At 50.4% G+C, this 27,872-nt stretch overlaps 1 protein-coding gene across 4 annotated transcripts in view; it reads right to left on the bottom strand.

The window, feature by feature from the left end:
* Positions 1-27,872, bottom strand: part of Kcnip3 (potassium voltage-gated channel interacting protein 3) — a 75,228-nt gene that overhangs the window by 18,488 nt on the left and 28,868 nt on the right. The window contains exon 1 of one of the 4 annotated variants that reach the window (XM_020185112.2): positions 11,898-12,038. The exons of the other annotated variants lie outside the window; for them this stretch is intronic. Within the exon in view, the coding sequence (XP_020040701.1) occupies positions 11,898-12,000 (103 nt within the window). The 5' untranslated portion in view covers positions 12,001-12,038. Of the gene's footprint in view, positions 1-11,897; positions 12,039-27,872 lie in introns of those variants that run through there. 4 annotated transcript variants of the gene reach the window in all.

A 27,872-nucleotide genomic window follows, 5' to 3' on the forward strand; every position in this document is an offset into this window, starting at 1 on the left:
CCTTGACTCTATTTCCCCCTAAGCCTTTTTCTCATCTTCTTTACCTCCCTGACTTCACTTCCTCACTTCCTGTTCTTCCTTGGACTTCCTCCACTCCAAGCAAACGGCTCTTAAAAGGATCACCAGTGATCTCTCCATTATTAATCTGGTGGCTGATGCAGTAATTTTGACTTCAAAAAATTCATATAAGGGTAGTGTGTGGATGAAAATCACATGCCTATCTCACTTTTGAAGATAGATGTAACCCCGCTAAACAAAATGTTTGCTAACTGAATTCTACTGCATTTTTTAAAAAGTACATAATGAATAAGGTTTTATCTGGAAGAGTAGAAGAATAGAAAATATGTGAAAATCTTTTTCTTTCTTTTATTTATTTTTTTGTAGAACTGGGGTTTGAACTCAGGTCTTTACATTTGCTAGGCAGGAACTCTACTGCCTGAGCCACACTGGCAGCCCTTTTTGTTGTGGTTATTTTGGAGATAAGATCTCACTTTTTGCCCAGGCTTGTCTGGAACACAATCATCTATTAATGCTTCCCACCTTAGCTAGGATGACAGGTACACCACCACGGCCAGCTTTTCTTCTGATGAGATGGGGTCTTGTGAACTTTTTTTGCCCAGCTGGCCTCAAATCAGGATCTTCCCAATTTCAGTCCCCAAGTAGCTAGGATTACAGGCATGAGCCACCAACATTTGACAGGTGTCCACATTTATTTATAATTAAATAAATGAAATAGAACTCTCAGCAAACTAGGGGCCAAAGAGAATTCCCTTAACTTGACAGAGTTTATATTTGCAAAACACACATTTACATAAATATTTACAGAAAATATCACATCTAATGATGAAAGCTCAGACACACTCTCTTTAAGATTTGGGGCAAGATTTGCTACAATCACCACTAATCAATGTCTTGCCACTGCTGTAATTAAATTATTTCAATTTAAAAAATTAATAATGGAAGCATTGGGAAGTAACGAATAAAACTCACATTATTTTAGATGGCAAGCCCTGCAGGGGCCAAAAGATGATTCTTTTTGTAAGAGTTCAGCAAGGTTGCCAGATGCAAGATTAATTTATGAAAATCAGTAGCAGTTTTCTACACCAGTAATGATCACCTAGAAAATGTACTAAAAAATAACAAGATGATACTCATATTAGCAATAAAACTAAAAAGTATGTGAATATTAACCAAAACTCAAAGGACCTTTAACAGCAAGATAATTTAAATAAATGAGCTATTCCATCTTAGATAGGGCCACATAATATTATAAATATGTCATACTTCCAAAAGTAATCTGTAAGTAAATTATGCAATCCCAGTTTTAGAAAACCCAGGGCTCGGTGCTAAAGTGCTTACATAGCACTTCAAGGCCTTAGGTTTCATCCCCGGCACTGTGAGAACTGTGATAAACTTACACTGAAGTAAATATGGAAGAATAAAAAAAAATCTATAAAAACCTAAAAGATAAGAGAAAAGGGGTTTCCCTCTCAGAGAGTAATATGTATTACACAGTCCCTGGAGTAAAAATCGTGCGACTGGCACCAGAACAAACACCAACAAACAGAGCAGCGAGCTCAGGGACTTGAGGCATTGAAGGGAAGTTCACGAGGATGTGCGGAAAGCTCAGGCTGAGGAGAAGGTGTCAGGAGACCGATCACTGTATGAAGAAAACAAATCTACCTTCCTTCTTCACACACATGCAATAACCAACTCCAGATGAATCAGTCACATGTGTGCAAGGTAAGCTACAGAATTAAAATAAAATGGGATGGAAACCTCTCTTGTGGAGAAAGATTTCTGAAAACTTCAAAAGCACAAGCCACAAAGGGAAAAAAACTGATGAATCCAATTACATCAAAATGACGGATTTGGGGCTGGGATGTAGCTCAGTGGGAGAACATTTTCAAGATCTGAAAGTTACTTACAAAGTCAAGTTCATGGGGCCATACGGGCTGGTTGTTCCCTGAGCACCACACTCACTTGCTTGTGTGTCAACTGCATTTGGATATCTAGGAGATGCCCCAAGGAACAGAGACCTGCTCCACCCACAGCCTTCCCAGCCCAAACCCTGAGCATTCCCCTCCCCACCACGCTCAATCCACACACACTGTGCCACCTCTGAACCACCCCCGCACCGCCTCCACTGCATGAAGAGTTTTTTCCCCCTCCCTCCCTCTGTAGTTTAAGCTTTTAAAGTTTGTTTGTTTATTCTTGATAGCCCAGGCTGGCCTTGAACTCATGATCCTCCTTTCTCTGCCTCCTGAGTGCTGGGATTACAGGATTGCACTGTGATGCCTGCCTGGAGCATGAGGGTTTTCTTGATGTTTTAAAGTTCAGTCCTTCAAAGCTGCACAGTAGCCTGAAAGATTACAAGCTGGGCTTTCTTTCCAATGTGTCAAAGTCACAGTCCAGAGCTCTGCTCTGCACCTCACAGTTCCCCTCTGTGTGTGACCCACCGCAGAGGCTCAAGATGGGTGCCTCCAAACCTTTGATTGGCTTAGCTGAGATGCACCAGGGGTGGGGAAAGGGGTACTTTTGGCCCAGCTCAGCTACTTCTCTGGAGTGCCTGACACCTCTGAGCTGCTGCCCCCAGGTCTCCCTGCAGCTTGCCACAACCAGGGAAAAAGCAAAAACAGCAGATTCCTTCAAGCCTTCTCCCATGTGGCTGCCCACCGGCCATCACTGTCCTTTACAGCAGACTCCAAGGCTCGGTCCACACTCACTGACACTTGATGCCCTTGACCCCAACACTCAAACACTGCCCCTCCCTGCTCCTCAGGCCTGCTGGGCAAGGGTCCCCTGATGTGCTGTGGCATACTCATGCATCCCATAGTCACTGTGCACGACTGTGCTTGGTGTAGGAGCCATGAGCAGTGAAGCTCGCAGGGCCATAGGACTGACTAGTTCCTTCCTGGGTCACCAGAGAGGCAGGGGCCAGGGGGACAGCAGCCAGCAAGGCAGGGAGCACCTAACACAGTGTGATTGAATCTGTCTTTCAAAAAGCGCCCAGTGATCGTGAAGGGTACAGTCCACAGATGTCCTTACACTGATGTCACCTTAAATGCAAGGTTTAATTGGATTTACTGTGGGGACCCCAGGATCCTTGCAGCCCTGTCTCTGAAGGCCATAATGTGATCCCTACACTAGTGACTGTCACAATATGCCCCTCACAGCTGTGCACTGAGTCCTCTGGAGACGAGGGGAGAAAGCAGCCCTAACTACTGGCCCAAGGCCAGCTCTGAGGGGTATTAGAGCCCAGCTTTTGGGTGACAATTCATAAGGACTTGGGAAGGAGGAGCATGCACTGAAATGGGGCTCCCCATGCCTGCCTGGTCTCAACCCTCACTTAGTCCCTGCTGGTCAGGTGGCTCACAGTCCTTGGGTCCCACAGAGGACTCTAGAGACTGCTGTGGAGGAAGGGAAGGCCATAGGCCAGACTTTCCTTTCAGTCTGAGCTGCCCCTTTTACCTGTCAAGACCTGCCTTGGATGTCTATGCAAGTCTTCTGTGTTAGTTTTCCATCATTATGATAAAATGCCTGAGATAAGCAATTTATAAGGAGGAAAGGTTTATTTTGGCTCACACTTTCAAGGGTTTTAGGTTGCTTGGTCCTGTTGCTTTGGGCCTGTGGCAGTGGAAGCAGCTTGTTCATTTCATGGTGGCAGGAAAGCAAAAAGAGAGAAAAAGGAGGAGCCAGGGTCCCACTATCCCTCTTAAGGGCATGCCCCCAATGACCTAACTTCCTTACACTAGGCCCCACCTCCCAAAGCTTCTACCACCTCCCAACAGTGCACAGACAGGTAACCAATGGGCCTTTGGGGGAATATCCTATCTCCCTTTGAGATTCTGCAACTAAATGGCCTTGATACTACTCCTCTATCAAGGTCTTGGATAGTCAAGCTGCTGACCTGGGGAGGGAGGTGGCCTTGACCAAGTCTTCCAGCCCAGAGCAACATCCAGCCTCAAGCTCCAGCCAATGTCCTCTCCTGCAGCTGTCACCCACAAAGCAGGAGCCTACCTCAGTCCCTGCCTTTCCTCAGCCTGGCCCAGCAACCCTCTAGACAGCAGGCTCCAGGAACCTGATCTTGCAGGGTACATGATGAAGGATGCTGAACTCGATGAAGTGGCTGCTTTTTCCTCTCCCACTTCCTTCTTCTGCACAGTTAGTGACATGGACTGTGGGAGAACTTGGGCTGGGACACTTTTGGCAAGGAAGAAGAAGAGTTTATACTTCCAACACACCTACTTTATGTGAGTCCTGTTCACGAGCTCTGCACACAGTGTCATGTTTAGTCTTTAATGACAGCTCTAGCAGAGGCATTGGTTCCACTCAGGATTTGGATCCAGACAGCAAACTCTGCTTTGGGCTCCTGACACCTGCTCTGGAAGATGCTGGGACGCACTTACACACCTGGCTGTGTCCAGTGGTTCCCTTGCCTTGCAGTTAGAGATACATCCTCCAGGATGCATAGTGTTCTGAACGGTCCTGCCTCTGCTGTTCCCTGGTTGGGTGACCTCAGGACAGTCATTCAGCATCCCTGAGCCTCAGTTTTCTCATCTATAAAATGGGCCTGCTGCTGACACAAAATTATGCCCAAAGTGCCCAGCACAGGGAGAATACTCACTAGGCACTGGCTCTTCTCACTGTCACCAGCAAACCAGATCTGGAAACTCCTTCCAAAGAGTTTCAGAGTCCTGCAGACTTGCAGTTTATAAATGGTGGCAAAGTCTGCCATGGAAAAGGGCATCCAGGACACTTAGAACACTGCCACTGGTGTCATAGTCCATATTATGTCGCTGTAACAAAATACCCAAGGTTGGGTACTTTATAAAGAGTTTATTTGGCTCACAATTCTGGTGACTAGGGGCCCAAATAGCATGGTGTCACTGTCTTGGCAAGTGTCCCCCTGGCTGTATCACAACACAGTAGAAGCCAGATGCAGAGCCAGGCTTGCTCTTTTTGCTCCTACTCTTGTGGAAACTAACCAGGAGCCTATGAGAACTACATTAATCCCTTTGAGGGCAGCACCCCCAATGGTCTAGCCATCTTCCACTAGCCCCCACATCTTTAAAATCCCACCACCTCAACACCACACACAGGACCTAGCCTCTAGCATGCAAACATTTGGGAGGACACACTCAAAACACATGCAAGCCCTGGTAACTGGTCTCTCCACATTAAAGGGAGGAGAGGGATGGGGGGAAAGGGAAAGAAAGAGCAGAAAAAATGACAGCAGCCCCTCAGGCCTGCTATGAGCCACAGTTGGCTGTGGACCCAGTAGGACCCCAGGTGATCTATGCAAGGCCAGCTGCTGTAGGTGGCAGTGCACAGAGGACAGCTGAAGAGAGACTGGGGCCATATCTGAGGAGGAAGGAGCAGGGGCAGTGGGCCAGGATCTGGGTATTCTGGATTGTGTGAACTCCCACCTCCCCAACACACCTCACACCTCTGCTAGGTCACCTGCCTTACCCTGGATCCCAACCCCACTCCACCTGGAGGGAACCTCCCCGCAGAGGGCATCTTCACGGTGGCCAAGACCCTGAATTACTTGAGCTCTTGGTGGTCTCATCCTACCTGGCATACAATGGGTGCCCAAAAGTGTGTGCTGACAATGATATGTAATTAACATGTTCGGATGTGGCTCCAGGGTGTCTCCTAAGGCTTCACATTGAATTTCCACGCCCGCTGTGAGGTACGAAGAGGGTGGAAACTTCACTCAACCATGATGCTTCGAGGTGGAGTCCTTGGGAGGTGATTAGGATTAAATAAGGTCATCAGGATGGGGTCCCCATGATAAAATCTTGGTGGCTTTATAAGAAGGGAGAGAGCAGAAGAGACACACATGTACGCATGTTCTCCGTCTCACCATTTGATGCCCTGTGCCCCCTGAGAACTCCACCAGCAAGAAGCCATCACCAGGTTCAGCCCTTGACCTTGCAGCTTCAGACAAGGGAGCCAATACGCCTCCTTTCTTTATAACTCACCCAGACTGGTATTTTGTTATTAGCCACAGACAACGGGCTAACCTGCTCCACACCCGCTGTTGGCTGTGCTGGCCACACTCTGGGCCATCAGCAGGTACACATAGGTCCCTGTGCTCTCACTTTGCTCTGCCCACCAGCAACCTCTGGATCTGATCCCCTCCTTTCACTTTTCAAACCATTGTCAGCTCAGCCACCCCTATGAACTAGACGGGAAAAGCATCTGTGATCCCTGCTTTGAAGAAGGAAGTGAGGCTCGAGGAGGTTAATGCACTTCTTCCCAGCCAGAAGTGTAGGGAGCCTGGGGAGATGCATCCAGCGGGATCCCCAGTCAGGGCGCTAGGCTCCAGCATCATCAGGCCAGCACTGTTGCTTCCCTTCTCCAAGCCTCTGAATCCATACCTGGCCCTAAAGGCCCTTCCAGGGAGAGTCAGGCTCCGGGGTGCTGCCTGGATGCTGAGGAGAGCCCCCACCTCCACCTCTCCATGTGAGAAGCATCTCCTCCCCTCCTCAGGGCTCGAAGCTTTGCCCTCTGTGGTCTTGACCATAGCTCACTCATTTTACATGTGGGGCTTAACTGTCTACTAGACTATCCCCCCTGCCCCAGCAAGAATCTGATTCTGCCAGTTGGGGAGTTCTTATCTACTCCCTAACACACATCCGGGATGTGCTCACTGACCCATGTGACCCATGCTTGGGTTACAGGGACTGGGACAGAATGCCAAGTTTGGGGGGCAGACATCTAGGAATCTAAAAATCACAGACTTGACAGGTGCACACCTCTTCAGTCAGGGACACAGGTCTCCTACAGGACACCCAGGCTGCATAGACTCCACGAGAGAAGCTGTCCCTCTTGGAGGTCTGGTCAGCAGTCATAATGACACCTGCCCAAGGGTTAGAGTCCTCCCCGCCCCCGGCCTGGCCAGTCAACTCAGGCAGGGGAGGGAGGGCTGGCAGGCAGCAGAGAGTCCAGGAGAGGCTATTGCATCTGGAGGTAGGGTCTCATCCTCAGGTAACTTGGAGTCACAGATGTCTGGGGCTTATAACCACCTGGTCAGCAGCATCCGGCCTGGGATTGGAGGAATGCTTCTGCGCTGCCCACCACTCCTCCTCTCTTTGACTTCCAGAGCACAGCTCTCCTGCATTTCTCTAACCTCTGGGGCCACTCCTTTTCCCTGACCTAATGATGCCACAGTGAGCCCAGCCCTTGAATCTGGTCCTTTTTCTGTCTTACCCACTCCCCAGTGATACCCTAGTCTCACATGGCTATGTACCAACCACAGGCTGATGTCTTGTAAGCTTCTCTCTCCAGGCCATGCTGCTCCTCTGAAAAGCAGGAAAGTGTATCTCTCCACCTCTTTGATGGCTCCACTAGATACCGTGCTAGGCAGAATAATGCTTCCCTAAATCTGTCCATGTCCTAACGCCTGAAACCTATGAATACGTCTTGTCACGTGGCAAAAGGGTATTCAGCTGACCTTAAAATAGGCGAAGAACCTTGTATTGTCCAGATGGGCCCAGTGTTATCACACGGGTCCTTAACAGAGGAAGGAGGCTGAACACATGGCTCACAACTGCAATCCTAGCTACTTAGAAGGTAGAGCTGGGGAGGACCCTGGTCCAGGCCCACTTGGCATAAACACAGAACCCTACTTGAAAAATAACTAAAGCAAAAAGGGCCTGGGATATGGCTGAAGTGGTAGAGCTCTTCCCTAGCAAGCATGAAACCCTGAGTTCAAACCCCAGTACTGCCAAAAAAACAAAACAAAATTTTCTGCCTCTGAAGTTGGAGGCAGAGGCCATGAGCCAAGGAGAAACAGCTACAAGCTGAAAAGGACAAGGGATAGATTCTTCCCAAGAACCTCCAGGAGGCCAGAAGTGCAGCCCTACTCTTAGGCCAGCAAAGTCTATGCAGGCTCTTGACCTACAGAACTAAAGAATAGTAAGTTGGTGATGATTTGAGGTATTCCATTTGTGAAGGGAAACTGACACTTTTCAAATTTACCAGATCTAGTCAGAACTACTGATTACCCCCACAAACCTGTGCCTCCCCTGAGTCTTTCCCATGTCTGCAGATGGTAGGTCCACTTTCCACTTCTTTGACCCCTCTTCTCCTCATGACAAACACTAACAGCCCTTCCTTAGAAGCAGAGCTAGAACTTGCCCACTTCTCCCACCCCACAGCTGTTCCCTTCCTACACAACTGCAAACACCCCTGATAGGATCTCGACTAGGGTCCCTACCAAACATCTCTCACCTCAGGGCCACCAGGGGTATCTGCTATAATTCAAGGCATCTTCACGCTTCAGTTTGGAACCTTTTAATGACTCCAGATTTCTCTAGGAATAACAGCCAATGTCCCGATAGAGGCCCATGCCTGACAGAGCTGGGGCATGCCCCAGAAGCACCTGAAACTGGATAACAGACAAGCCATCGGGTTCCACACCTAGATCCTGTAGATTTGAGGAAGGGACCTGATGACACACATTTCTAACAAGCCCCAGGGAGATGCTGATGCTGCTGGACTAGGGATCACATTTTGAGAACGCCTATCCTGAAGGCCTGGTACCCATGTTCTCAACCCTGGCTTCACACAAGAATCTCCTGAGGTGCTTCTTAAGGTCCCAGTGTCTGGGTTCCACCCAGAGAGCTGGGGTTCAATGCTCCAGATGATTACGGTGACCAGCCCCATTAAGAGGCAATGCCCCACACAACCTGGCGATCCCCTCCTCTTTCTCCCTTGCTACAGTTCCTCACTCACCCACTCCAGCCACACTTAACCCAGCCTGTGCATTCAGAGCAGTGGAACCTGCTCCCCTGCCACACAGCAGTCCCTCAGTGCCCATCTGATCAGAGTTCTCAAGATCTGGACTCAGATTCATGGACAGGGGCAGGGCAGAGGGACAGGGGAAGGTGCCAGCTCTCCCTCCTTGTTGGCAAGATTCCCTCACAAAATCAACAAATCCTCACAGAGCTGCTGCCTGGTGTCAGGCACAGTTCCAGGCTCAGGGTACTACAGTGGGCAGGACAAATTCTCACTCCTGTGAGGCTGGCATCTGTTGGAGACAGATCACGAAGTGACAAAGGAACTAAGAGCCAGTACCCTAAGGTGGACATAAGGCTGTGAAGAAAACCCATGTGTCAGGGAGTCCAGGCTCCTGCAGGGAAAGTATGGACAAGGAAGACCTTTATGTCACCAGCACCTCAGAGAGGGAGATGCTTGGCTAAGTCTAGTGCCCTCAGTGAAGAGCCTCAGGGGCAGACTTGGAATCTTTTGGGAATACAAACCCCGGAGAAATTGTATTATAGCCTCCAGGAAAAATAAAAACAAAAAAACCCACCCTAACTTGGGAAGTTGCCTTAATCTTGAGGCTTTATAGATCTCCCAGACGCTGATCTCACTACATGCGATAGTACTTGTCAGGTATCACCCAGAGTAGCCTCAGGACCTCAACTCAGCCCCCACAAAGGTCCAGGTCCTAAAGCCCAAATAGGATCCCCTAGATGGCTCCCTGGATTGTCTGGTCAGCTCCACCCCTTCAGTTCCTAACAATCCCCAGGGTCTCATAACTCTGGTATTTTACAGATGAGAACTTCAGAGGCTCAGAGAGAGCAAGAGACATAGCCAACTGCAAATGTGCATGCCTGAAGGGGACCTGGGGCACCTGCCCCCTTTCTGCCCTAGGCAGCACAGAGAACAGCTCACAGTTCTCACATCCAGCTGGATGTGCTGGCCTGGGCTCCTCACAGCTCATCTGACAGTCCCTTAGATACTTCTGGTCTTTGGGTGCTTCCAGGGCCTCAGTTGGCACCACTCCCCATCAATACAGAACATCTAGAACTTACAACTCCCCCGCTCTGACCCAACCAGGGGGTGGCTGCATGAGAGAACGATTTCAACCCTGAAACAGTTCTTAAGCAGTCACTCCTCCCTAGTTATTGGGGATAGCGATGGTTCACAGTCTGCACTATTACCCACCAAAGATGATGCTGAGGACCATTAAAGCCCCCACTGACTGGTTAAAAGACTGCCACAGCCATACAGGGCAGGAATTACTATTAGCCCCACTTTGCAGATGTGCAACTGAGGCTTAGCACAATACGGGTTTTATAGCCACTTTGTGAAGATGACAGGGTCCCAACTCAGGCCTGACTGGCTCAGACTGTGCTCCCCCACCCACATCAAGACTCCAGAACTCCCAGGAACACAAGCAGGCACATATACTGGAAAAGGGAAATTCTTCCAAACTTGAAGTGGCTTTGTAAGAGGTTGAAAAAGCCATCTGCTCTCTTGTATATCTTGTCCACCTTATAAAGAAATCCCTTCTCCTCAGACATCACAAAGGTAAACCACTTCAGACTGTTCCATACCTGCACCAGAGATGGCTCAGTTAGGAAGGTTTTGCAGCACAAGCAGAGTGCTCCTGGTGGTCCCAGGAGGACTCAGGAAACAGGGAAGTGCAATGGAGAGTCATGGCTTCCCTGGGCACCCATCACCCCCTGGGCCCCCCCAGGCTCCTGATGGGAAAGCACAGGAGGGGAGAGGGGACAGAGATGTCCTGCAGGAGGCACACATCCTCAGAGGCACAGCAGTGGGGAATGTTCATCTCTCCCTACCCCTGCCCCATCCCCAAGCGCCTGCATGGTATTTCCCACTAAGTTCACTGTCACAGAGTTCCCCTGCCACGGTCAGTGAAGGCCAGACTTGGGCAACTTGCTTCGCCAGCTAAAACGTAATGCTCAAGGCAGTAGCACCATGAGCTGCCTTGAGCAAGTGCTTCCTCTCTGGGCCTCATGACCTCACCTAGAAAAAGAGGTGTGAGGGAACCCAATGGCTTCTTGGGGGCCTGTGGCCATGGACTTCTGGCAAAAAGCCAGCCCTGGCTTCTGGAGCCTGCTACCTGGCCCCGTCCGCTTTCCTGCCCTCAGCAGCCTTTCTGAGGGGCTAGGGCAAACCTCTGTCTAAGGAGTTGCTGGGTAACTCAGAACACAGGCAGGTTCTCCCCCACCTCCACTCCCAGGCCTCAGAGTTCCAGTCCCAAGGGCTGGAGCCTGGCAAGGTCAGCAGAGGCAGGCAGGATGCCCATCCTCCTCTGAGATACCACAGAGGGGCACAGGTGACAGAGACAGTGCAGGCCAGCCCCTTCTCCACAGTCCAGGGGTGCAAACTACACCTGCATCTCTGGAACAGGGGGAAATGGAGGCTACATTACCTGGTGTCAGGGTCTTCTTGGAACCACATGTGCCTTGGAGCCCTCCTAACCTGCCTGGAACTGATAAAGCCTTGCTAATAGGTGAGAAGCGGGTCCAAGGGCAATTGTCAGGGGTCCCAGGAAGGTAGTCTGCCGCTGATTTAAGAGCAGGTCAGTCTCCTCAGTTAATATTTTATTGGGACACAAAAGTGGCGCCTGCAGATCTGGTTACTGATCCCATGGGCCTGAGCTTTGCCTGAGAAGGGGGAACTGACTATCGCGAGGAGGACCAAAAGGGCAGCCCCATCATGGGCACAGGTCTCCAATCATTCTTGCTGACAGGCACCTTGGGCTGAGGGTCCTTCCAGTCATCTTCACCCTGCCCCCCCCCCCCTGGCGGTCCAAGCCAGATGCAGCGCAGACCAGCAGGCCTAGGACATCCTGGAATGCCGGCTCAAGGTGTCACCGGAACCTCACATACACTCTAAGCGCTGCAGCCCTGTCTCTTTTGGGGCTCCTTGGATCTGAATCCTCTCTGCCCCCTTAATTCCAGGCCCAGCCCTTCAGAGCATGATGGGGGCGGCGACCAAGGCGGCCTGGGCCTCCCAGCGCAGCGCACAGCCCCTCTCCAGACCTTCATACCAGAGCGACTGGGTGCAGGTCCCTCCCCACAGACCTGGCCCCTAACAAAGGACAACGGGGGTGGGTGGCCACACGTTACCTTCCATGGACATGGGCTCCAGGATACCGAACTGCTTGAGGACGGCGATGAACAGCAGCACTACCACCGCCATAGCGCACAGCTCCATGCCCTGGATGCCCATGGCGACCGGGGCTGTCTGGGGCGGGGGCGCACCCCTAGCCCGCGTTGCCTCGGGAGGCGCAGGGGCCGGTGCAGCCCTCCCGGCCTCTCGGGGCGGCGGCTACTCACATGCCCCCGGCAGGCGGGGCTACGGAGGTTGGCGGGACCGGGACCCCGAGGAGGACGGCAGCGAGCAGGACGCGCCGAGAGGCTGGAGGTGGCGCGGAGGCCTAGGCTGAGCGCAACTTTCCGATTCAGCCGGCAAACTTCGAAGCGCGGTGGAGCGGAGCGCAGGTCGGGGTACCAGCGCGGTCCAGCGGCGCCTCCATACCCTGTGCGGGCACCGCTCCTCTGTCGCCCCCTCTCCTGCCCCGAGGGCGCGGGGCCACGGTGGCGGTGGCGGCGGCGGCGGCGGCGGGGGTCTCCGGCGCTCCCCGCCGCCCCAGGCTCCATCGCGGCTCTCCGCGCGCTCATTGGCCTAAGCGCGGCGACCACTGGGGGAGGCGTCCCCTGCAGCCCCCCCGCGTGCTAGCCCGGGAAGGGGCGGAGGGAGGCGGCCCCGCCCCGCGCGGTCCAGCTTGGGACGGAACCTGGCGCGTCGCCAGGGCTGCCCGGCCCCCGGGAGGCCGCGCGGTCTGCGGTTTCACCCACCCGCCAGCGCAGGGTAGGGGCGAGTGGCCGGACAGCGAGCCGGGCAACTCTCTCTGCGGGGAGTCAGTGGGAGGGGTGCGGAGTTGGCCTTGGCCACCCCGCGCGGAGTTGGCCTGCGGAGCATCCGGGAAGCCCTTTCTCCCCGGCATGTTTTCCGCAAGCCTTAGCCCTCGGCCTGAGATTAAACTTGGTCCTGATCTGACCCCCCTTTGAAAATGGAGAAGTTGGTTTCCAGAGTTCTCCAGTTCTGGAAACCTGAGTGCGCTCAAGGCTTTAGGAGGAAGCACGGATTTCGGCATTAGAACCTACGGCACTGAGTTCAAGTTCTGATTCTGCCGCATGATCTTGGTGGAGTCACGGACTTTACAGCTACTTTCCGCTCCGTAAAGGACAGATCTGCTTTTCCAGCTGTCGGGAAGAGCTAAGCCGCTGCAGAGAGCGGCGCACGGGCAGTGCAAGGGCGTGCTAATTAGTTTGTGGCTGGCTTTCTTCCTGCCGGGGCCACTGGGTAGGGGAACAGAAGCCGGGGCGAGGAAGGAGAGGAGAAGAGGCGAGGACGGGGCGTGGCAGGGCGGAGCCCGGGATTCTCTGAGCACAGTGGCACCGGGGACTGCCTGGCCGGAGCTGTGACTCTCTGCTGCCCTCCAGCGGGCACTGCGCACCGCGGCTGTCCTCGCCAGACAGGGATTTACCGGACTGGAAGCCCGGCTGCTGAGAAACAAATCCTTCCTGCTGTTTTAGCGGAGGGAGATGCAACTATGAGTGTATCTAAGGCCTGAATAGTAGCAGCTTCCTTTTACAGAGTCTCTGCTGCCCACTCACTCATTCATTCAACAAACAGTGAGCGTGGACTTTGTTCCAGGCTCAGAGTGCCTTACGTAGGTGGGCTGCCAAGGGACCCTGATGGAGTTTGCATATGTGGGCCGAGACTTTGGATTTACTTGTAATCTTTAAAGGGTTCCCCCAGTGGGCATTTCTCATCCCCCATTTTACAGGCGGGAAAACTGACACCCAGAGAGTGAATGACCCAAGAGGGCAGCATTCTGGATTGTGGAACAGACTGTTCCCGTGGAAACTGAAGTGGAGAGGAGTTGCGCAGTGCAACCTTACTATTGCACATGCCTGGTTGAAAGCCTGAGAGTGGGTGAGATTATTTTAAAATGCATAGATTTTATTTCCAGTTAATCGGGATGCAGAGAGGCTAAGATCATCAAAGACAGCCCAGTGGGAGGAGCACTTCACTTGCTGTAATGTTTAAAAGTAGGAAGATTCAAGGGTTTCCTGTAATCTAATTTACACATGTTAGTGCTGACCAAAACCTACCCTATGGCCAGCTAGTTACCTTCCATCATAAAGAGAGCCCTGGAGTCCACAACTGCTCTAAGCCCCAGTTTCCTCATACATAAAATGGGGGTGATAATCCACCTTTCGTGGAGCTTGTGAAAAGGATGGAATGGGATAAGGGCTGTCCAGTGACATGGGCTCTGATGACCCCTCATGATGTACCCTCAGAGCTGTATGTGCCCATCTGTGCAGGGTGACAGATGTGCCAGGTGAGGTAGAGAACTGAGAATGCAAAGGAAGCTGTCCCAAGGGTTCTCCTGAGGCTGCTGCCCATCCAAGCCCCCCTGCCTCAGTTTCCCTTATGCTCCTTAGCATCTTTTCAGTTCCCAGTGAAGGCTTCAATGACTGCCCATAAACACTGAGCTATAAACGAGACATCGATTCCCTGACTGTGCGGTGTAAAATATTAACAATGCCTAAGTGGATACCAGGCCTGAGAGCAGAGTGTCCGCTCAGCATGAGCAGCCTGGGCTGTGAGCCTAATGGATGGAAGCTGACTCCCCGGCTCACTCCTAGCGTGGGATCTCTCAGCTCAGGGGCCAACCCAGGCCCACGGAGGCTGGGCTGATGATGCTGTCACACCCGTCTTTCCCAGGATGGAGAAGGAAGCTAGCAGGCAGGCCCTCTAGTCTCACACATCCTCCTGCAGCCAGGAAGGGCCAGGCCAAGCCCTTCCCAGCCACCTGTGCTCCCCTCCACAGACAGGGAGCTGTCTGCTCTGGCATGCATTCACCCCTCCAGCAGCATCCCCTATGCACACACGTGTGCTGGGAGTTAGCAGCACTTACTGCCTTGGGGAAAGGGGCAGGCTCGGGACACCTACCAAAAAAAATCTCTGCAGGGCAGGGTGTTAGGTTAGGGCTGCCTCAGAGGTGGGGACCAGGTGAGGGACAGTGTGGAGGGAGCAGCCCATTCTTCCTCAGGTGATCAGGGAGGGCTGGGGGGACCTTGAGCCCTCACTTGAAGACCTTGGGGTGTCTGGTGGCTCAGGGATGCCCTGAATACTGTTCTAGTTTAGGAGGTTGTCAGGGAAAGATTGCACCCCATACCTGTGGCTGTGGTCTTTTTGCCTGGAATACTGAAGCTGCCTCCTGGAAGCCAATCCAATAACACCAACCCTGCTGGCTGGCCTTCTCTGAACTCCTGTGACCTCTGCTCCCTAGGCCCTGCTCAGCCTGCCTACAGTTTGGTTGTCCCTATCTCCTCCCATTCATCCTGTGCTCCTCTTTCTCACCACAGCTGTCAGTTCCTGGACACTAGGGCCCATGAGTATGACTGACATTAATTGGCTGTCCCACGCTGCTTCCTGCTCCTGACTCTTAAGGAAGGGACTAGCCTGGACCCATGCTGTTCGAGGGGACCCCTTTCCCAAGAGCAACTCAGCAAGCTGGTCCAGTGCCAGGTCTCCTGGGGGAGGAGGGACAGACCTCCCTTAGTTCTAGGGCATTCTACTGGGCAGAGCAGGATCATCCAATTTATTTATCTTTCTCATATTTCATAGAAACCAGAGAAGAATAACCAGAAGTAGAATTCCATGCTACAAAGAGATGTCTGTGAGACCACCATGGATGTCTTCAGGCACTCAAGCCCAATCCCCCCCAAAGCCAGCCTCTCTCCCTTCCCCCAAGCCTGCTCCTCCCCCAGTCTCCCCAGCTCCATGGCTCAGGCCCAAACCCTGGCTCTTACCCTGTAATCTGCTTGTCCCACCCCTGTCATTCTACTGACGTGCTCTGGCACTGTGGCCCCTTGTCCACTTCTGCTGCACTGCTACCACCTGGCTGCACTACCCTCCCTCTCTCCTGGTCTCCTGCCACTGATCCCCATCTCCATGGCTGGCCTCCTCCTCTCTCTGCTCTGTTCAGCAAACAGAGCCATCATCTCCAGAGGAGCATGAGATCCTGCCCCTCCCCTGTTCAGATCCTCCCATGGCTGTCTGAGGCCATGTGGGTGTTGTTTACCTGCTAGGCGTTCTTCCCATCAGGCTTGGTACTGCAGAGCCCTGGCCCTTGCAGCCACAGGGCAGAAATTTGGGAGGTTTGGGAATATAACTCCATACCACCCTCCACTGCTGTCATGGTCAGCCCAGGGATGAGGGGACACCTGGTGGGGCAGGAAAACATGAGCCCTCCAGGAGACTGGCATTGGGACAAGCAAGAAACCCAGGGGAACTAAGTGGTCACCTTGCCCCAGATGAAAACAGTCAGCCTGGGAATGTAGTCACCTCAGGAGAAAGAGTCTGTGTCCAGACAATGCTGTGTGCCTAGATCCAGCTGTGCCTGATGGCACATCTAAACCTCTATCTTTCAATTAAATGAGCCAAGAAATCCCTCTATCTTGGCTTACGCCATCTGAGTTGGGTTGCTGTCCCTTGCAACCAAGGGAATCCTAATTAATACATTCCCTATTATCCACAGAATAAAGACCAACATCTAAAAATGGCTCAGAATCAGAGCAGCTGTTCTCTACTGAGGACTGGCTGCATCTTAGGCATTTCAACATAACTCATCTCACTCAGTCCTCACAGGTCCTGTTAAGGTAGGGAGGGACTCGAATGAGGAAGGAACTGAAGCACAGAGGACTCGGTGCTTTGCTCACGGGCACACAGCTGTTAAGCCACAGTCAGGACTGGAACTCAGGCAGCCCAGCTCCAGAGCCTGTGATTTCAACACATCGTGGCCCTGTGTCTCTAGACCTGATGCTCTGTCTCTCCCCACTCTGCCTTGCTCGTGTGCGCAGCCACCTTTGCAGCTGTCAGAATGACCCCTGCGTCCTCCTCCCTCAGGGTCTTTACACACGCTCCTCCCCAAGCCGTGCACGCCTTCCTCCTTCTCTTAACCTGGCCCAAGCCTGCTTGTCTCAGTTTCAATGCCATTTCTGCTAGGTGCCGTCCCAGGCCTCTTCCCATTATTTATTCCACCAGGACCCCATTCTCGCCCTCTATGTGGTTATCACAGTATGAACTTCTGTCTTTGCTTGTGAGTTCATTGATGGCCTAGCTCTCCCACTAAACTGGAAGTTTCTAGAAGGGATGGGTATCACCAGCCTTCTGTAAATATTTATTATGATTAATGGGGTGACAGAGGATCCAGAGCTGCTCTAGGGTCTCCAGCGAGGGCACAGAAGTGGGGGTCCAGAACTGAGCCCCCAGTTCCATTTTTAATCTGTCCATGGACTTGGCTCCAGCACCGCAGGTCTCCCAGGCTTCCTTTCCTTCTGGGAAATGGGTGGCCTTTATCGGTAGTTGCATAGTGGGCTTTGGACGTAAAAGTGTTTCAAGACACAGAAGGGAACTTCATGCACTGCCCTGGAGATGGAGACTTTAGGCCAGTGGCTGAGTCTCCCTCTTGTTCTCCCTTCCCTCTGGCTGGAGCCACACGCCTTGAGGAGCAACCTCAGGAGGCAGGTCATGATGAGGTCTGGGGATGGGGAGAGGATGGAACCACAATGTGGAAGAGGTCTGTGTCTCTGAATGGCTGCACGGGGCAGAGTGTCCCACCCACTTGGGGCACTTATTTGAGCTGTTAATGGAGAAAAATAAACTTTTTTTAGTCCTTTGAGGAAAGAAACTAGATCAGGTGAGAACTGTCAGTTTTGAAACTAGATGTGGCAGGGGAGGTGAAGAGACCAGATTTGGAAGGCTTCTACAGTGCTGGAAAAGCAAATTGCTTTTGGACCAAAGAGAAGAAATGAGATGGCTGCAAAAGCATTCTATGCTGGCATGGTGGTACACACCTGCAATCCCAGAGGCAGGAGGATCACAAGTCTGAGGTCAGCCTGGGCATGTAGCATCCTATCCCAAACAAGGAAAAAAAATTTTGCAAAGATCCGTTAAGATTTCTCAGCCACACAGCCAATCAAAGGTAGCCTCAGGTGAAAGAGAGTTATGGGCAGAATGAGGAAGCTAGGATATAGAGCAGGACTTTCACATCCAGAAAAGGACTTGGGTGGTGGCTACAGACCATGGAACAGATTGGAAGCCAACAGATCAAAAACTGGCCAAATCTTTGAGGGAGTTATAATGTGGTAAAAACCAGAAGCCTGGCACAAAAAGGCCTGTGGACAATCAAGACTTAAAATAACCCTTCAACCTTCCAACTTCCAGTCCTAGTGGAAAACTGGGATGCATTTCCCAACACCTACTTCAAATATGGCCAAGCAGGTGATAGACAAGAATGGGTCTTCAGGGAGCAAGGCTGGGTCTGGGAGCATAGCAGATGGGGTTTCCCACAGGCAGCCAACTAAATTCCACCCCCTACCCCACCACTGCCAGGGATGCTGAGGTCCTCTCTATCCAAATACTGTCTCTTGACTTCAGACCACGGGAGTCATCTTAGTGAATTTGAGTCAGGAGTGTATGATCCAAACCTGTTAGGTTCCTGAGTTTTGGTTAGCAAGCCATGAGAGTTCGGGAAAGAGAAGGATCTTAGAAACTTATCTGAATCTCTCCAGTTCCTGGGTTTGGATATGGAAAGTTCTGATAGCAATGACATTTGGTCTTTCTAACTTCTGCCTGGGAGGACTTAACTGTTGGCCCACTGCCTGCTGTGAGTTTCCTATTCTTATATACAAGGAAGAAGGGTGCTATGGTTTGGATGTGGTTCATACCACAAGAGTTCATATGTTGGAGGCGTGGTCCTCACTGTGGCAGTGTTGAGGTGGTAGGACCTTTAAGAGGTAGAGCCTAGTACAAGGTCACTCAGAGGGAATTAAATAATTCTTGTGGGGCCCCAGTTAGTTCTAGTGCAATGAGTTGTTATAAAAAGAGCAATATTGGCCCCTCCTCTCTCTCTAGCTTCCTGTCCTTCTATGTGATCTCTCTCTCTTGTATGTGCTCCCACCATGATGTCTTTCACCATGAAATGATACAGTTGGGGGAATCCTCACAGCTGGTGCCATGCTGTTTGTCTTCCAAAACTGTGAGCTAAATACACTTCTTTTCTTTATAAAGTACTCATTATCAGGTATTTTGTTATAGTAATGGGAATGGACTTAAACAAATGATGTTTGTTGTATGGACTATGATAGACACCACCAGTCATCCACGAAAATCTATTCTCTTCTTCTCTGATGACAGAATCATTCCTAAACACATGAAGCTTGGGACACAGTTCCATCCTCTGGACTGGGAGTGTGACTAAGTTCTCTCCAGCAGAATAGAACAGCAGTGAGAGGTGCTACTTCTGGATGGAGCTCTTAGGCATTGGCCATTGTCTCACCTCTCATTTCCCTATCTGCAGCCCTGGCATGGCAGTGACCAACCGTAACAAGAGGGACACAGTGCTAGGGGGCTGGCAGAGTCACAAGGTGGAAGGTACCTGGGCCCTGAGTGCCTGGGTGGAGCAGAGCTGCCCACCAGCCTGACCACTCACCTCGAGGTAGTTACTGGAGGGAGAAATAAACTTCTCTGACCTTAGGCCACTAAGGTTTGCAAATTGTTCCTAGACCTGGTCTAGCCCGATTAACACAATCATGATGGTCAGCTCAATCAGGCCCAGCTCCTCTTATGGCTGAGGAAGAAAGGGGAACCCCTGAAACTGGCACTAGAAGCAGAACTCTCAAAAGAGAGAGAAGCAAGGGATTGGCCAGGGCAGATAAGCATCTGTGTGTACACTAATGCCTCATCTTTAGAGTGTCTGGGCACAAGGCCCAAAGGCCCATTCCTCCACCCACCACATGAGGATGTTGAGAGTCAACTTCCTCCAAGGCAGGCTTTACAGAGGCTGCAGCTCTGTCCCAAGAGCCTCTCCTTTTAGGTGTCTCCCTGGGAGGGGCTTATACAATTCAATGCTGAAGGATGAATTGAGCCCTTACCCAGCAGGTGATCCTGGTGAGTGTTCCAGAGAAGCCGTGCTCTTGTAAAGACAGTACTTAGAGGGGGTTATTAGAAAAGTTCTCCAGATTCATGACTACCTGCTGCTATACAGTGAGCCAGGTTGCTGTCAGGTATGTCACAGAATTATCTGATTTTACCCTCTTGTCAAGGCTGGACAATGAAGGAAGTAACACCATTCACACAGGTGGCAGAGACTTCTGATTACACAGATAATCCTAATTTTGTCAGGGTAACAATGTGTTTGCTTATAAAACTACACTTCCCAGCTTCCTTTGTGGATGGAGCTGGCCAATGGAATATAAATAGAAGTCACTGGGTGGGGCTTCTAGGAAACCAAGTGGAAGAGATGTAGTACTTTTCACCCTTCCTTCCTTTCTTCTTTCTGGGATGCAGTTCTTATGGCTGTACTGGAGCCACGAGGAGAAGGATATAGGTTCCTAGGCTCTGAAGACTTGTGCTGCCAAGCCAAACCTAATTACCATTTACCTGTGAATTACTCATTGCTTGAGAAATCCTGTCTCCTTTAAGTTACCGTTACTTAGGGTTTCTCTTCTGTGAAGCTAAAGTCAATCTTAAATGGATTCCTAGGTGGAGAAACTGAGGCTTAAGAATATGCTGATCAGAGCAGGGCAGGAGTTCAAACTCACTATGAAGGAAATACCCCCAAAGAAGTGGCTGTGTGTCACAGGGTCCCTACTTCCCCATCACCTCCTACCCTGGCTGCAGGGGCTCCTTTGAGCCTCTGTCTTGCCGATATCTGCCCATTCCTTGTAGGTTGCCAGTCTCGGGGCTGGGAGTTTTCTTGAATCCCCATTGGAGGGGCTGTAGTTGTCTGCTGAGTTGTTCTCCTCCCCATTCCAGGTTGCCTCGCCCTTTAGTTGATGACCTGGCTTTCTTGGCCCCAGTCCTCTTTATTCTCTCCAACCAAGATGCCTGCCTTTCCTGTCTGGCTACTGTTTGGATAAGAAGTCTGCAGGCAGAAAAGCCCTGGTGAGGATAGGGAAGAGCTTGGGTGAAAGATGGGGTGGCCTGGGCAGAGGTAGAGGCAGGTGTACTGCAGAGGAGAGGACATCAACATAAGAAATCCAGAGGATTTCAGCAGAACCTGAACATCCCAAATGCAGCCTGACACAAAAGCTGCAGTTTTCAAGGCTCTGTTGCCACAAAATTTTCTCCATGTAGAACAACCCATGAGATCGTCATCAGTTGCAGTGTGGCACAGTGGTTCATACTGCAGATGTGGCAGTCAGACTGCTTCCGGTTCAAGTATTAGCTTTTCCACTTTTTAGCCATATGACTTTGGGAAAGTCATAGCCTCACCGAGACTCAGTTTCTGCAACTATGAAATGGGAATGACTATAGCCCTAGGCTGTAGAGTAAGTGTGGAGGTGAAGTACCTAATGTATAAAGTACTTTAGAACAATGCCTTGGCCAATTTGAGGTACTTAGTAAGGGCTCTACCCTCTATTGTTATTGCAGAGAAAGGAGTTCTTGTACCTCCTAATGGTCCACTCAGAGACCACACAGGACCAAGAAGGACTTCGGATAGACCTGTATTTTTCACCATTCCTTCCCTAGAATCTAGGGAGGGAAAATTCCAACCATGAAGGAGTAGCTGGCATCGGGACTTATCTTACCACTGAAAACAACTATAAAACCTGGAAGGATGTGTAAAACAACTCTATGAGGGCATTGAACAGAAATTAATGGGAATCCCACATACATTTTATCATTGTCTCTGAGCATATCATCCAAAATGCTGGGCATCAGCCCCTCCTAGCACTGGTGGTCACACAGAGACCAAGAGTGGCCATGATCTGAAAGGACAGGGGCCCAGAAAGGAGGCCTTCATAACCACAGTGCTATGTTAAAGGCTTGCTCTCCAACATTTGGCACTATTGGGAGGTGATGAAACCTTTAGGAGGTAGGGCCTGATGGAAAGAAGTTAGGTTATTGGGGGGTGCCCTTGAAGGGGATCTTGGGACCCTGGCCTCTCCTCTCTCTTTTTTGCTGCCTGGCTGCCATGAGGCGAACATGCTATGATGCCATTGCCACTGCTACCCACTCCCTGCCATTATGTACTGCCTCACCACAGTCCCCCCAAAATGGACAATGGACTAAAACCTCTGAAACCATGCACCAAAATAAAAATTTCCTCCTTATAAGTTGTTTATCTCTGGTATTTTGTCATGGCAACAGAAAGCTGACTAACACACAAAGAGAAGGAACAGCCCCCAAAATTTGCATGAAAATATCCTTTGAGTCCTTAGTCTAGTAAGCTCTGCAGAGCAGGGAGAGACAACAGGAGAGCTTGCAGACAATAGCTGCTGGGGGAGCGGAGAGCACAGCAAAGATTTCAAAGGTTCTACAGGTATAAGGAAATATTTAGGTTCAGTCCCAGCCAAAGTGGGAATATTCTGGGCTTAGAAAGGCCACACTTTAAGTTTAAGACCATGCCAGAAGAGAAGAGCTACAGTCTATGAATAAGGAAAAGCTGAAAGAGACCTTCCTAACAAGGCTAAAGATAAGATTAGTGTGATTAGTCGGGGGTTTAACTGCTGTCAAAACTCAACACTTTTTGTAGGGGATAAGGTAATCTGATCCCTCTATAACATATCATTCATAGTTCCTGGCATGTACTAGAAAATCGCTAGAGATGAGAGAAAAGAAAAAGTAACTTATGATGTCACTAGAAACAGAATCCAGAGATGACCAAGAGGGCAGCAAATAAGGATTTCAAAATAACTATGATTGATGTGTTTTTAGAAACAGAAAAAGAAATGAACAAAATAAAATGAAAAAAAAAAAACAGTTTACATTGTAACAGAGTTTGGGGTCTTGGAACATTACAGTTTGGTTAGGGAAACAGAGTCACTATGAATGATATGCGCAAGCCTAGTAGAAGGAAGTTCGGTCCTCCAGAGCATAGCCTCAAAGGGGAATTGGATCTTGTCCTTCCTCTTCCTCTCTCTTTGCTTCCTGGCTACCAGGAGGTGAACAGGCCTCCTTGGCCATGTGCGCCTGTCACGATGCACTGTACCACCACAGGCCCAAAATAACAGGAACAAGTGATCATGGGCTGAAATCTCCAAAGCTGTGTCACAAACAAACCTTTTCCCTTAAGTTACCTCAGGTACTTTGTTTCTCACTGCATCCACCTTCTACAGGTTACCTGTAGAAGGAGCTGACACCACCTGCCACAAAGCTGCACATATGCCTGACCCCATACTCTGCAACATAAAATTACAAGACATGCCAGGAAAGGAGAAAGTGCAAACACAACAGAGGTCAGTAAAGGAGAAGAGAGGAACAACAAAAAGACATGCGACAAAGAGAAACAAAGTAACAAAATTGCTGACATAAGTCCAAGCATGTCAATAATATGAAGTGTAAACAGACTGAAAATGAATAGAGAAAAACCCAGAAAGGAATATATAAGGAAGATGTGGGACAAAGTAAAAAAACAAAGGCTAGCAAATAGATCATGGGAGTCCTAGGAGAAAAGGACCAAGAGAAGGATAGAACTAGAATTTGAAGAAGTTGTGGTAATAGTTAGAAAATGACTTCAAGAAGTAATAGAATTTGAGGAATTTTCCAAAACAAATGAAAGATATCAAACACATTCAATAAGTTCAACAAATCCCAGTCAGGAAAAGTGCAAAGAAAACCACAGCTAGGCACAGCATTGTCAAATTGCTGGAAAACAGAGTAACGAGAAAGCTTTAAAATCACCCAGAGGGAAAAGACACCTTCAGGGGAGTAATGAGACAAGCGAAGTTAGACTTTGTCACAAAAACACAGAGTTTTTTGTTGTTTAAACAAAAATTAATGGCCAAACTAGAATATTATACCCTATAAAATGTCTTTCAAAAATGAAGGGTGAGATGGGCATAGTAGTTCATGCCTGTAATCCCAGCACTTGGCTGGCCGAAGCAGGAGAATCCAGAGTTTGAGGCCAGCCTGGGCTACAGAGTGAGACCCTGTCTCCAAAACAAAAGAAAAAAAAGGGTAAACTAAGATATTTGGAGTTAAACAAATCTAAGAGAATGTGTCATCAGTAGACGTGTGCCACAAGAAGCACTAAAGAGATGAAATGTGGTTTCCCATGTGGGAACAAGATGCTGGCAGTGTCTGTGCCCATCAGGAGAGCTGTGAGATCTCTCAGCATCTTGGGCCAGATTTAGAGCCAGTGGTCTCTGCAAGGACAGAAACTTCACGCTCCTTAGTTAAGTGGTTCTGGTTCCCATGATTCTCGTGGTCAGGAAAGACTTGGAAGGCCTGAGCACTGAGCTCCTTGGCCATGTGTCCAGGTCCCCAAAGCATCACTGTGGTCCTAGACCCATCAACTCAGTTTTCCAGACTTAAGGAAAACTCTTTAATTGCCCAGGGACCTGTTTGTCCCTTGGTCAGCAGGAGAGGCTCTCTCTCCATGCCTCCACCTCCCAACAAGGACTATCCACCCCACCCCCACACTCTACTCTCCCAGGGATTACAGGAGTCCAGTAGGATTGAACGGGTGATGAGAGGATGGACCCTGAGAACAGCTTGTCCTCTAGCCCCTCATCTCCCCAGTCCCTTGGGACAGAGATCCTCATTGCCCCTCTCTCTGAGGACTTCTCATCTCTTCTGTGTCTTTTCTTGTCTCTACCCTGCTCTAGTCCAGGGGAACCAAGCAGTCCCAACATGGCAGGACTAGGTGAAGCCAGCTGTAGCTCTTCTTGACAATTGCACTTCAGACCTTTAGAGTTTGTTCCATGCCTTCCATGTTGGCTTGTCAGTTTTTTTGGGTAGATTTCTACTTCTTGGGTGAGCTTAGCTTTCCTACCTCTGCTGGTGAGAGGGCAGGTAATGGTCAATATGAGACCCAAGGCCGTGTGACCTAAGCTACATCACTCCACATCTCCTTGGGCCTCAGTTTCCTCATCTCCAAAGTCCTTACCCCCCTCCCCACAAGCCCTCTCACATTGCCACAATGAGAGCTGTGCTCAGTAGATGGAAGGGCTGCAGGCATGAACTGACTGATGCATTGTTATTTTACCATCCACCCCCAGAATCCAGGCTGGAGCACTGAGCATGAAGGGACACAGGAAGCATCACTGGCTGACTCCGAGTCTGCTTATTCCCCCTGGCGTTCACCCCAGTCACACGGGGGGCCATCAATCCTCATGTTTTATGACACTGACGCAAAGTGCTCTCAAGTCACATCCTCGCTGCTGATCTGGGAAGAGTCTGGGCATAAGCATTTCTTTGTTGGAACTTGAGCTGAGGGCCCAAGGGTGTCTCGGGGAATTTCCATCTGGGATGCTTGGTGCCAACAGCTCAGCTCCCCTGGTGTCCTCTGGCAGCTTGGGGAAGTGTGTGTATTACAGATGTCCTGCGTCAGCTGGATGCAGGTGAATAACTCAGGGATCCAAACTTCAGGATCTGAGACAGATCCAGAGAGGCCAGAGCTGCATGCTGGAAGCCTGCAAGTCTTGAGTCTGGGTCTCACCCTTGCCTCTAGCAAGCTGGGAGGCCTCGGCCAGTTCCTCATTCCTTCTGGGCTCAGTGCAGGAATTGGATGCTGATGTGGTAGCAGCTTCATTTGTGGAGTGTGTCCTGTGTCCAAGGCACCGTACTTGGCACTCACCTATAAAATGCCATTTAATCCCATAATGGCCCTAAAGGAGACCAAAGCCCTGCTCACAACCTTTCCTAATGGAGACTACAGGACTCTCCCCTTGCAGGCCACAGAATCATGGAGGCTTCACCCTGAGTACTCTTCCAGGTGCCTAGGAAAGCCCCAGCACCTTCCTTCCTCCCACAGCAGGTCCGGGTTGGCTGTGGGCAGGACTTTCCAGGCCCTCACCAAGGAGGCTTCAGGCTGAGAGGAGACTGTTAGCTAGACCTACAGGAGGACATGGTTTTGGAATCTTCTCAATCTAGAGCATGATTTCAGAGGCAGAACAGGCCTAGATGCATGCATTTATTCATCCAATTTTTTTTTCCTGCAGATCTATTCCATGCCTACCACATACAAGGTTGAAGGTGGAAGACCTGGCCCCTCAGAGCAGGGTGCTTCTGCTCTAGAGAGGAGGCAGATGGTTCGCTTGTCATAACTGGGTATGGGCCAGACTGTGACAGAAGTGCACAGGCACTTCCAACACATATTGGAGCTGAGGGAGGTTTCCAAACTGAGGGCTAAGGTCAAGAGGGTGTGAGGAGTCCAGGCTGATGGACAGGAGTGGGTCATGGTTGTTAGCAGGGTGGGCTGAGGACTTGGAGGAAACCAGTACAGCAGGCTGCAGAGACAAGAGGGAGACAGGATCAGCAGGCCAGGCTCAGAGGTACAGAGCCATCTCCCCAGGGCAGGGGAGCCTTTGGCTTTTGTTTTCTTTATAATGATTGCTACAATGGCAGTGTGACCAGAGGAGGATGGGAGAGGCTGCTGTGACTTCCTCCCAACAGCCATGGTGCAGATGAGATGTGAAGGCCCAGTGAGGGTTGTGAAGTCACACAGCGGCATAGCAGGAAAAAAGCCCAGGGCTCTCTGCCCCTTGGCCAGCTCGCTCCTCCAGCCTCATCTGACTCTGAACATCTAAATGACACCAGCTACAGGCAGTGGGAGAGTACATGCAGCCCCAACCCTGTCTCACAGCAAGGGGGTGGGGTCTGGCCACCAAGTGCTATGCCCCGAGAGTGCCAGGACAGGCACATGGCAATGCCCAGGGCTTTCCCTGAGGCAGGCCTCCTGTGTCTTCTTACCTATATTTACCAAAGGCACAGATTCTGGAATGCAAATTTATAAATCATGCACAAAAAGTCTGTACAGCTGCCCACTGTGGGCTGGATCAGCTATTGGATGGAAATCTTAGGGATAGAATATTTCGTATTCACACCTTCTCACATTTATGAAGTATTTTCATGTCTGTCTTCTCTCTTTGCCCCTAAATCAGAAGAGAGCCAAGGATACAGTTACGATTTCCATTTCACAGATGAGAACATTGAGTCCCAGAGGGGCAAAAAGTCTTCCCAAACACCACAAAGACAAAGACAGAGAAGGTTTGGGACCCCAAATCTGACTGATTCCAAAGCTGGGGCTCTTCCCACCCCACTGTCTAGAACATTGAATAGGCACATATTAAAGGCTCTGCGAAGCCTTGGGGAGGGAGAAATTGTCCAGCCTTATCTGCCTGGCTCTGTGCAGATATGTTTGACCACAGAACTCTGTTCACATGACACATTAGTAGCCCAGGCCCACAGGTGGAGAATCAGTGTTCCACCACATGTGTTTTTAGGGGACATGCAGCACACTATAGAGTGACCCCGAAACACCCAGGCTCTAAAGTAGTAGTTGAGAGCATTCATGGCTACTAATGGTTAGAGCAGGATGAGGGTCCCTTCTTGGATCCTGGATCTGTGCTGTTTTTGGACAGAATAAACAAGAGAAAATTTCTGCTATGTGTGGTGGTGCAGATGTGTAATTTCAGCACTCATAAGGTTGAGGTGAAAATATCATGAGTTCCAGGCCAGCCTGGGCTACATGGTGATCAAAAGAACAGAAGGGCTGGGAATATGGCTCAAGTGGTAGAGCACCTGCCTATCAAGGACAAGGACCCAAGTTCAACCCCTAGTACAGCCAAAAAAAACCAAAACCAAAAACAACAACAAAAACCAAAAAAACCCAAACAAAACAAAAAGCGTCGATGGCCAGCTCCAGGGATGGGTGCAGACCAGGGGACCAAGGAGACCTTTAGACTTTGGTCCTGACTGTTTCTTCCTGGGCTTTCAGGTTCACATCCTGCCTCTGTGCTGATGACCCCCAATGTCATACCTCCAGTGCCAACCCCTACCTCCTCGATGCCTACCCAGGATGTCTTCAGTTGTCTTAAGCTTAAACGTTCCCACCAACCTCCCACCTCCTCATGTTGTGGACTGACTGTGGACTGACTGGCTCCTGTTTGCCACAGTTCGGTTCTCCCAGGTGCTTAGGACCTGGGAGACAGACTTTGGCCATATCTGCTGTCCAAACTCCCCTTTTTGCCTCACACCCTGCACCCTGTGCAAAACGCCCTCAGGACCTGCCT

Source organism: Castor canadensis, chromosome 12 (genome assembly GCF_047511655.1).
Source record: "Castor canadensis chromosome 12, mCasCan1.hap1v2, whole genome shotgun sequence".
In the NCBI taxonomy this organism is placed as follows: Eukaryota; Metazoa; Chordata; class Mammalia; order Rodentia; family Castoridae; genus Castor; species Castor canadensis.